At 36.7% G+C, this 12,033-nt stretch overlaps 1 protein-coding gene across 2 annotated transcripts in view; it reads right to left on the reverse strand.

The window, feature by feature from the left end:
* Positions 1-5,023: 5,023 nt before the first annotated feature.
* The window catches only part of Nipbl (NIPBL, cohesin loading factor), a 194,191-nt gene continuing 187,181 nt past the window's right edge, over positions 5,024-12,033 (reverse strand). The window contains exons 44-47 of one of the 2 annotated variants that reach the window (XM_004623432.2): positions 10,366-10,640; positions 9,243-9,417; positions 7,680-7,868; positions 5,024-7,125 (exon numbers count right to left, since the gene is read on the reverse strand). In XM_004623432.2, the coding sequence (XP_004623489.1) occupies positions 6,760-7,125; positions 7,680-7,868; positions 9,243-9,417; positions 10,366-10,640 (1,005 nt within the window). In that variant the 3' untranslated portion in view covers positions 5,024-6,759. Of the gene's footprint in view, positions 7,126-7,638; positions 7,869-9,242; positions 9,418-10,365; positions 10,641-12,033 lie in introns of both variants that reach the window. The other variant, XM_023711959.1, reaches the window with a different exon arrangement.

Consider the following 12,033-nt stretch of genomic DNA (forward strand, 5'->3'; position numbering starts at 1 on the left):
AACTTCTCAAAATTTTAGTACTGTATTGTCTCTTCCTGTCCTGCTCATTTCAAGATTTTCATTCCTTTCTCAAACTTCACTACAACTTGGTTTTTGGTCTCATCCTATCTGAAATTACTCACCTCGAGGTTTAGTTCTACATGTTGACTATAGGGTAACACTTTTTCCCTCTTGATCTTGTTGCAGGTTTGGATGCATCTCTCCATCTCTCTCCTGAGCTGCTTCGGCTGTTGCTCTCTGCACTTTCCCGTGCGCCTCCACTGACTCGGGCCGCCTTTGCCACACTCATCTTCAGCGCTGGCAGTGTCCAGGGCCCTTCTGGCTCTGCGCTTTCCTGACGCTACAGTTTGGGTGCTAACTACTCCTAAGTGCGGTCCTGGCCTGGGCCTTGGCTGTAGAAGGATCATGCTTGTGTATGTTCCTGCCGTTGGGTATCACCAGTCTGTTGCAGAAATCACTTTCAACATATTTAAAACTGGATCTGGTCACAGAAGGTGGAGAACCCTGGTAGCGCTCCCCAACACCCGGCTCTCAGGCCCTGCTGTTTTCCTAAATGCATCTGTGATCAGCGCAGTCTGCATCCCCACAGCTGTCACTACCTTCATTCGGTCACTGTCGCTGAGACTGCTCTCATGCCCTTGCCTGATAACTTCATCTGTCCTCTATGCTGCTGAAGTTTCCTCAATCCTTAGTGGCCTTCAGAGGCCTACACAGCAAAATGGTCAAATTACATCATCCCCACATTGCTAAAGTCATCAGAATCATCTAGGATTGTCTTGGGTGGCACCTCAAGGTACTGCACTACGGGCACTGTATGCTGTGGCCGCTTTCAGACTTCCACCCTCCACTCTCCCCACTTTGTCAACATTCTATGACCAAGAATATAAATGCACACACAAAATAGTTAGGGATTTCATTAAGTCCCACATGGTACGCTAAGTGATTTTATTTACCAAAATACATTTTACATCTTATTTCCAAAACACATGGCTTGAGACTGTGTCTTCTGACTTAGAAGAGGATTCTTTACTACCAGATAATAGAGAAAATAATTCAAATAAAAATACAACAAACACAATAAAATATTGTATTTCCCACTCTCCATGTATCTAATAGGATGACAAGCATCACAAAATCTGGAAATATAAAAGTAGATCTTTCAAAAGATATTTAAAAAATCAACAAAATTTTGTCATTAACCTAAGTTCAGACCTTAACAGGAGACTAAGTAGACTTCCCAAGATGAAATCTTCCTTAAGGGCAACCACTAAGGCAGGTGGGAGCCCAGGACTGCTCCTGACTGTGGCTTTGCTTGGGCTTAGTTTGTGGGTACTGGTTCACCTCTTTGAGCCTCAATTTCACCTTCTTAATAAGAATTTGGATTAGAATAGGTTAAACCTGTAGCCCACTGACTCCCAAGGCACACGTGGGACTGGGGTGGGGGCAGTCATGATTCCTTGGAAGTTGTAGTACAATTCTCCGTGTGAATTTATTCTACTGCTAAGGAGAGACTTCACTCTTTCATTAGATCCCCAAAAGCGTTTGAATTTCAAAAATGGTTAAGAACATCTGGATTGTAGTAAATAATTTCTCGCATCTCTCATATTGTACGATTCTAGAAATATTTTGAAACTATGGAATATGGAAACCTATGATTAATTTAATTTTATAAGATGATTTCTATTCTTCTCTCCAAGATGAGTCTGATAAAGCCAAAATTACAATGCTAAACAAATTACAATCTAAGCACAGTGTCATTTCTTAGTGGAAAAAAGCTAATGTACAGGGGGAGAAATTGTATAATACATTGTTTCATTTCAATGGTTGCCTGTGATTGCGATTACAGTATCTGGGAAAGTCACAAACAGGGTGCAGGGTGCCTGCCTATGAGCCCAGTTGAGGGACTAAGGGGAGATGATTGTGACTTCAAACCCAGCCTGGGTAATTGAGACCCTCTCAAAAAAAAAAAAAAACAAAAAACAAAAAAACAAAAAAAAAACCCAAAAACAAAAACCCGAAAGCTTGGGTTTGATTTCCACCAGTGGGGGTGGGAATAACAAGAAAAGAATAGAAATAATTGAAAACTGTAGCCTACTTATTTCTTTCATTTTGCTTTTTCTTTTTTTGGTATTGGGAACTGAACTCAGCCAGGACCTTGCACTTGCCAGGCAGGCGCTATTCCACTGAGCTACATCCCTGGCCCTAGTCTACTTATTTCAAACAATATCGAACAAAATTACTAACAAAGACACTCTAGTTATAGGGTGTTCTCTGGCCCCCTCCCCGCTGCAATACTGAGGTTTTAAACCAAGTCCTTGTGCATAGTTCTATGTTCCACCACTGAGCCATGATCCCAGCCTAATCCACATCTGTGCTGTTATTTCTTTACTTGAATTCATCTTCAATTGGCTGCTTAGCTAAATCTATTCTTCTCAAAATCGGATCTATCTCACTTCTTTATGTGTGTAACGATGCCTCGCTGGTAGTTATGAAAGCGCAAATATCAATATGAATTGGGAACACAGATCCAAGGTTTCCAAAACCTACAAGAGATTCAGGTCAAGAAAAAATGGTAACAAACAAAAAATAATCAGTAATTTCTGTAGGTCCAATAAACTGTTTCTACATTAAAAAAATTGTCAGAAAAACAAGAGGAAGAAATCTATAAAATAAAACCTAAGAAAATAACTTATGTTTTTAATGCTGGTCTTGAGTTTCAGGGCTCAAATGATCCTCTGGCCTGACTTGGTCTCTCGACGAGATTCCAGGCAGGAACCATCATGCCCAGGCAGAAAACTGGGGTGGGGTGAACGGCTAAAAGGCTTACTGGAGATTTGGTATCAGGGGAACATTAATATTTAAAGATAAGACTTATAGGTAAAACATGCTCTGAATTTCTGTCAGGCAGTATCAGAGGGGGAGTATGTGGGGAACACTCAGAAGTTTGATCACAAATTCAGAATGACTAAAACGGAGTGGTGGCGCATGCCTGTAATCCCAGCACTCGGAGGCCAACACAGGAGGATCGTTACAAGTTCAAGGGCAGTCTGGGCTACAAAGTGTGCTTAAGGACAGGCTAAACTGCGCAGCAAGAAGAAAAGAAAAACCAAAAAACCCTGAAACCTGATGAGGGGAAAAATTGTACACATACTATAACAAGTAATGAAGTCACATGTAACTGAGGTTTTGAAAAAGGTAGTTTAAAAGGAGTCACCTAATGTCATGCAGTGACCAGTGAACAAATCGAACAGCAGCTTGTTTGGTTGAGTGACCTGTCACACCACATTTACATTCAGTTGTTTCCAAGTAAGGAACATTAAAACAAGTCGGTGTTTTTTCCGCTTGTTTTTAATTCAAATGAAATTAGTGCTTCTTACGCAAAGCTTAGAGGCTCGACCTTAAGTCTTAAAATGATGAAGATAAACAGTAAAAGGTTCAAAGTAAGGTTTTGTTGTTTCTGGAGGTGGCAGAGGTGCACTGTACAAAGGAGCTACACTTCTACTCCGGACAGGTAGGATTTTCAGACCACAAATTATTGTCATTGCTGTTTCAAGTGACATGACTACTCTAAGGGGCAACCTGATGAGCTTATCCCTAACAAGTAATTTCACTGCAGCTTAAGACCCATCTTCCAGGTTGGCAGTTCTGAAGATGCAGACCTGCACACTGGGTAGTGAGCAGGATTTTGTGTGTGCAAATAGTGTATCATACATTTCCCTGGTTAAGTTTACTTCCTAGATAAAAAATAGGAATCTATGTTCATAATGAAATATACATGGCAAAAACCAGCTTGATTTACCCATCCCCCTAAATCATGCTATAATTGTCAAGCCTGTGTGCATTACCACTAACAATTCAAATACTCAACGTATCAACAGAGAAACTAGTACGTTAGTTTTCTCTAAAAACTCAGTGTTATTACTCAACTCTAGAAAGTTCTACAGATCCCTAAATTTTCTACCTACCATGTGTTTTGGTATAGATCTTTAAAAAACTAATGTCTTTTGCTCCAATAACAATCTGAAATTCTTTTGTGGCAATTTAAAGTTTTGTATTAGAACTCAAAATTTTGTAATAAAACTTGGCAATATCTGGGGAGATGTGCTGGAGATTGAATCTAGGGCCTAATGTAAGTCAGTAAAATCGTCTACCATGAAGCTACCCCAAATCCCTAAAATTTATACCAAATATCTTCAAAATCCAGTAAAACATGACAGCTTAGGACAGATTACTGTAATTATTCAATAAAATTGAACTTTGCCAATCCCCTCTATACTAAGAAACTGATTTTGTATGACTTTCAAGGCCTAAACTTTTAAGACCTAAACTATCCACCACTTAGCTGTGCTCCTATTCCCTTCTATTAATTTTGAGATAGGGCCTAATTGTAAATCCCCTCTATACTAAAAAACTGATTTTGTGTGACTTTCAAGACTGTAACTTTAAGACCTAAACTATTCATCACTGAGCTATACCCCCTTCTATTAATTTAGAGATAGGGTCTAAGTTGACTAGGGGCCTTGAATTTGCAATCCTCCTCCAAAGTGCCTGGATTACAGGCTTGTACCACTATTCATGGCTTAAAATATCTTTGAGAAATTTTCAATTTTATGAAACTTTGATTATATGTTTAAGTCACAACCTTTATTTGGCTTACTTGAATATAGCTCCATTATACGTGGAATATATGGAAAACTCCACATTTTAGTCCTGAATGATCAGCAGTTATTCACCTATGACTGAGGCAACAGAAGACTTGCTATGTCCTAAAGGTACTTCCAATAGGACTTCCAAGGAAACACACTATAAGGCTACTTCAGGAGCTGGTTTGCTTTCCATAGTTCAGTTAGCTTAGTGAGATAATTACAATTCTGGATTTAGATCCCCCTTATGACACTGATTAGCAAAATTACTGAATCTTTTCAGTCTGTCTTTTCTATCTATAAGACGGGGACGAAATAGGGGTCCTGTAAGAATCAAACACAACAGCATACACCATCATCAGACACACAGCATTCAAAACTGGCTTTTACTCAGTTTTATTCTGCAGTACCCTCTGGGCTAGACTTGGTATTTTATCTGATATTTTTTCATCATCTACCTGAAATCCACTGTTGATATAAACTTCCAGGGGCAAAAAACCCAACCTAGTTTTGTCCAGAGTTCACAGCAAGAGAAAAGGGAACATGCAAATAAAGGGAGAAAACATTTCCTGTAAGAAAGCATTATGAAAGAATTCCACATAGCATACTGGTCCTGGAAACTTATACTCAAGTGTTTTAACAGGTGTTCACAGAAAGGTATTTTGTGGCAACTCACAAATTGAATACCTTCTATGTACTTGCTAGACTGATAAAGGTTAGCATATTAGAGGTCAATTTTTCCAAAGGGTTTTAAAAATAAGTACACATTTAAGAATATGATTAAACTTGCAACAGCCCTCATTGACTGTAAATTTTACACATTAATATTTTTCTGAGTGTCAACTATACAAATCTAAGATTAAGTGCCATACTCTCAAATTTAGTTGAGGTATTCATAGTAAGTAATGTATAAATGAGAAATACTTCCAAAAGATGATAAAAATTTTAGAAAATGAATATCCCAACTAGTCAAACTACTCTTTCTGCATTAAAAAATAATCTGTGAAAATGCAGTATGTGTATTATGAAGTGTCATACTCAATTCTATTTCTAAAATAACATGCCATCACTTTTAAGAAAATGTTTTTCCAAAATAGAACTGTTACCTTTCCCCAAAGTTTAAAAAATAAATATTACCAACATGACATCACTAGAAAGAAATTGAAGCATACAAGGAATAAACTATAGTTTCTTTTTATATCAAAATGTACTCTTGAAAATGTGTTTGGCACAGTGCTAAATCATATATAGTTAATACTAAATATTGCAGGATACAATAAAACCCTGGAGTTAATTGTTTACACCCTCTACGGGAATGAAAATAAGATACCAATTATTCAGAAGTCAGCCTATACAAACTGTATAAACAATATTTTATGTTTTGCTTTGAAAACCAGTGATATAATAAATTTTACATAAAAGACTGCAAAATAATATAAATGGATTTAAACAGATCTTTACAATAAGAAATTCAAATGGAAACAGACAAGTAACAAAGAGAAGTAAAAAAATTTATTGCAGTATTTGCTCCACCAGATTGCCTGGGGATCCCTTTTCTTGTATTGTTTTCAGGGTGACCTAATACAACAAAATCTACATTTACAAAAACTCCTTCTGCAGATAGGTCATAGATACTGCATGCTTTTTTTTTTTTTTTTCAACAGAATAAATTATATATCCAGGAGATTCTGCCATTTTACAGCCTGGAATAAACAATGCTTCCCTGGAAACTGGGCTAAGCTAAAGAAAGCCATCCGCTGCTAGGTTAAACTCCAAGAACACTTTATTAAGAACATTAACAGACTAGTTTCCAACATTCACTTGTTTATTTTTTTAAACAGAAAGTTTTTTTTCCAAGATATAAACAATTTTTGTTAAACTATAATACAGTGGGAGTAAAAATGAACTGAGAATCTGTTTCTGCTGCACAACAGCGAAGGGAGCTCCCACAAAAATGTTTGCCCAACATTTCCTTCTTTGTTCCTGCATCCCAGGTTCCACTCTTACTCTTCAAAAAAACTGATTTTCTTTTTTTTTTTTTTGCCAGAATGTTGATATTTCAAGTTTTTCTGCCTTTAAAAAAATTCCTGTAAATTTGGCTGCATGTACAAATTCATTAGCTGGAAGTCCCATCCTTGGCGGCATACAGGGATCGTAAAGTCTGAACAACTTTATTAGTCAGCTTATTAGCACTCGTTAGAGCAATTTTTTTGTAAATAATGTCTGACTCTTTAATAGTGTCTACCCAAGGCACCAGTTTGCGGCCATCGCGGCGCTTAGCCTCAGTCCAGGAGCCACTGTAGGAGCCTGCCATCCACTGAACACTGAAGCCACTGCTGGTTTTCTGTACTACTCTTGCAATTTGCGGTCGATCTTTGTACTTTGGACAGCAAATAGCGATGACATCCATGACGTCAACACTTTCATTCATCTGTGCTGCCAACTCCGTAGAGTCTGAATTTCGTTTTGACCTTCTCAATGACTAAAACATTGGGAGGGGGAGGGAAAAAGACCAAGTGTTACACAAAAGAAATTTAGCGAAATTACTGTTTTTATTGCTTTTAATCCCTTGACGCCGGGAGTTGGGATTTCCCGGCACACTTCCATTGCCGGCAATGAGACGCACCGTGACCTCCAGCGCCAAGGGGTTAACATATACTTGTAAAACCATAGAGCTCTTAATTTGTACCCGTGTCTTTACTCTTGATATATAAAATTATATATACATATGAACCATAAAGCTACATAAAACTTAGCAACAATAAAAAGGATAACACACATTAATACAATCCAAACAAATTAATAACCCTTTATGCTGGATAAATCTCATTTCTTTTTTTTTTTTATTATCTTTTATGTTAAACTTTCTACAAAAGGGTGTATAAATGGTTAAGTAGAGAATCTCTATCTACAAAATGTTTTCTTTTGTAAGTATTACATTACTTGGTGTACATTTAATGGACTGACATATATAAGCACATAAAAATCATTTTACGTAATACGCTGCGAAATACGTTGACTCCTCCTCCGCCTCACCCCTGAAGTGCCTCCTCCTCTATCCTCCCCATCACTCTCATCGTCTTCTGTCTCTGCTGCTGTGTTATTTTTAGGGCTGCCGCCTCCAAGCAGCGAGGTAATTGCTTTGTTCCGAGCGTTTGTGCTAGCTGACACCTCCCCTTCTTCTTCTTCTTCATCAGGGTCTAGATGTTCCATCAGAAGTTTGAACTACAAAAGATAAATTAATTCAGAGTTTTACGTAATTAGTGCAAAGACTGGAAAAATGTCTAGATATTTCTACATCAGTAGTCTGGTGTAGGTGAAAGAGACTAGAGCGATAGCCCACACGAGGGGTTGGAAGACATGTTCTGTAAAAAGGCAGATAGTAAATAGGTTTGAGGTTGCAGATAATTTGCGGTCTGTCCAATTATACCACCGCTGTATGACTGCGGCTAAGAAACTGAACATGACCACTTCGTTAAAACTTTGTTATTAAAACAAACTAAAAAACAGGCAATAGGCTCAATTCCACCCATAAACCATAGTTCACTCTCGGCTCCAAGTCATGAAGCAACCAGGTGATAATCATTACTGAGCAATCTTTCTGCCTCTTCCTCTTTGCTAAGATTAGAGAATCCCTCAAAAAGGATAGTGGACGAGCTGGGGAGACAGCTCAGTGTTGTAAGTGCCTGCCTGGCAAGTGCAAGGTACTGAGTTCAACCTCCAGGACAAAAAAACCAAAACAAAACAACTGAATGCTAAAAAGAAAAAACTTTACCTTCAGTGAGACCCTGTAGATCCTATACTAAATACATTAAAAAAAAAAAAAAAAACAAACAACAGGATGGTGGAGAATTTGAAGTGAAATTAAACTACATTACTTCAAGTAGGTTAAAATTTAAAACTTTATAAGGATTATCCTCTAAAGATATTCAAAAACAATTTTTTTATGCCAAAGTATACACAGAACTTAGCAATTTGACATTTTAAATACAGAATTAATTGGTATTAAGTATATTCACAATGTTGTATAATCATCACTACTATCCCTTTCCAGAGTATTTTATCATTCTAAACAGAAACCTATGCTCATTAAACAACTTCCAAAATTCTTCCATCTCTGGATTATTTCAATTTACTTTTGTCTCTATGAATTTGCTTGTTCTTAAAGACATTTTAAAAGCACATTTTACACACACACAGTTTAAGTATATACACTACAGAAACACACAATTACATATGCTTGTACTCGTCACAGAAGAATATATAAAAAGGTAACAATATTATCAGAAAGGAGAGGAATGGAATGGCTAAAGAGATGATTTCATGATTTTGCCATTCATTCATTCCTTCATTCATCCATTCACTGATTGCTTTTTCTGAGATAAAGAGTCTTGCTGTGTAGTTCAGCCTGGCTTAAACTCACTAGGAAGTCCAGGATGGCCTGGAATTCATAACAATTCTGCCTCAGCCTCCTGAGTATTGATAGATTACAGGCTTGTGCCACAATGCCCAGGTGTTTTACCATTTATAAAATATAAATCATGTAATTTAGTTTTCAGTCATTAGGAGAAGTAAAACATGTTTAGTTACACTACTCACATCCAAGTACTGTTTGACTATACTCCTCTTCACATCTTCAGTGATTTTGGAATTAGCCATGTCACTCCGCAGGAAGTCCAGTGTTTGTTTGGGATGAAAATGAACTCCTGTTTTTCGGTTAATTGCTTTATCATATACTTTTGCAGATTCAGATGGAGAGTATTTCTGAATTTTACTGTTTAAGGAAAAAAAAACCAAGTACCTTAAACATTTTTCAGGCACTTACTGATTCTAGTTAAATTTGCTACTTATAACTTTTTATTACACAGATTTTAACCAATAAGGTTGGACACAAACTATATAAAAGACTATAGACATAAAAGCAAGTAAAAATAATATTCTCTTGTTTCCGTGTTTGTCTTGATTAAAGGCATCAAAATGACAGGACTGGTGAAAATATATACCTAAAGAGTCAACAAATGTGGAGAAATTCAATTGTGGGTATCAATTTTAATAAAATTAGTTTCTCCTACTTTTATACTACTCTGATTATGACTGTAGTATAGCTTTAATATAAGTAAATCAACACCACCTAACTGGTTTACTTCCTTTTTGCCTCATGCATAATTTATTCTCTACATAGCAGACAGAATCACTGCTTATATACTCGTTTCAAACTGTTAGCAACTCTGCTTTAAAAATCTTTCAACTCTTTACCACTGTACTATGACCTTTCAAGATTCTAAACTGCTAAAATTAATTGCCAATATTTCTCATGAGATTCCTAGGGCTAGGAATACAGTTCAGTGGCAGAGGACATACTATGTATGAGAACTCTGGAGTCAATGGCCAGTATGATTTTTAGGAAGTCTGGATTTCTAATATTACCTGAAAAACATGTGAACTCTGACAACATTGTGCCTACTCTCAAACTAACAAAATACTCAGAAATGTTATTTATTTTTGGTGCTGGGGCTCAAATCCACAGCATTATGCATGCTGTGGATACAGCCTACCACGGAGCCCCAGCCCTAGATCCCCAGCTCTAGAAATACCTATTTAAATGTATGTTTTCACAAAGGAGTATTTCTAATATTAAAGTGAGGACGCAAACAAAAATGGGTTGTGTATTTCTTTATTATTTGAACAGTCAGTTCTTTTTTATAGCTCATGATAAACTCACCTATCAGAAAATCCACAGAGATTCTTCAAATGTTGTTTTAACATAAGAAGCAATAAAATACCCTGGGAGACATTTGCAAATTCAATTAAAGGAGCTGAATTTTCTGGCAGACATTTCATCACTGAATTTATATCATCTTCTGAATCTGAATCTGAATCTGAATCTACACGTTTCCGTGACTTCCGAGGCCTAGTAACTTCTTCTTCACTCTCACTTGACTCATTTTCCTTACTAGGTGATGATTTTCTTTCTTTCCTTTTGTCCTTCACCATAGACTGGAAAAAAAAAAAGGAAATTATTTTGTTTGAAAAAAACTAAAAGACCACTATCAAATGTATACTTCACTGACCAGCTTTAATAAGCTTCTTTAATACTTTCTAAACTCCTTTCTATAAACAACAGGGACATAAATCTTGGGGGAAAAATTAGATCCCAAGGCTAAATAAAATCACCTCTATGATTCCCTTCTGTACCAAAATCACTCCCTCCAAACATATTCAAAGATAAACAATTTTCTCATGAAAATAGTAACAAAAGGCAACTTAGTTATAAAAGAATCCCAGGTAAGATGTTATAGAGGATAAATAGTAATTAAAATTTAATTGAGAATATGGTAGGTTTAGATATCCCCAGATTTTATTGAATTTTCTCTCCCTTTCAGGAATCTTACAGCAAGATGATATACAACTTTCCTTGATTCCTTAAATCTTGTTTATTGTACTTTTCAAGAATGTTAGCTCTCCAAAAGAAACAACTGTGTTGGGGGAGAGGGGAGTAAACAGCAGGAACAAATCATAAAAGCAATTATTCAAATGTAACTGTTATGTAGTAAAATATTTACTTACATCTACAACTACAAAAAACTGAAATGGAGCATGATGGCTTAAAGTTGCTAGGAAATGATCAACTTCTTAGATTTTTAACACTCAGGCTAATACACTAGACTCTCCTTCCACAGGTCTAGCACTGTGTCTGAGGTCTTGCAACTCTATAAGCCCTCAGAGGAAAAACGGTGGTGCTGCTGGTCTGCGATCCACATTTCAAGAAACAGGCTGCAGATACCCTGTAATTCTAGTGGTTAGGTATCTAAAATAGTTTTCTTGACCTACCAGTTTGAAAAGACTGAGTTTTGAGGAGTACAGTTTTATAAAACGAGATTTTAATTGCATTATCAAATATACCAACATATTCCGTTGATTTCTTTCTTACAGAATTTAGAGTGCTTAGTTTGTACCACGTGTTATAATTAATTACATTTCTTCCTAAGTCATGATAGAAAAGATATAAAGCTTATTACAAGAAATTTAGTAAGAACTTTGGGCATATAATATGCCCACTTCATTATGATGCTGTTACTGAGGGACAAAGAGATCAGTGATGTCATGAATTTGCTTCCCTGTAAGTAGGCTACGGGCACACACACATCTGTCTTCATATATACAGCTGTGATCTACAGTAGTATGAGATTTACACAAGAGGAAGGTGCTCTAAAATGGGGTTTAAGTGGATATGTGAGTGGATACAAAACTAAGCCAGTGCTTACAGTGAGAGAAATAAAGTGGAATTGGCTCAATCAATAGAACAATTCATACGTATGTGTAGAAAGTCAACTTAAATGATCTAGAAGTGGATGGCTTCAGATCTTTCTGAGCAGAAATGAAATGGAAA

This window comes from Octodon degus, unplaced genomic scaffold (genome assembly GCF_000260255.1).
Source record: "Octodon degus isolate 3935 unplaced genomic scaffold, OctDeg1.0 scaffold00002, whole genome shotgun sequence".
In the NCBI taxonomy this organism is placed as follows: Eukaryota; Metazoa; Chordata; class Mammalia; order Rodentia; family Octodontidae; genus Octodon; species Octodon degus.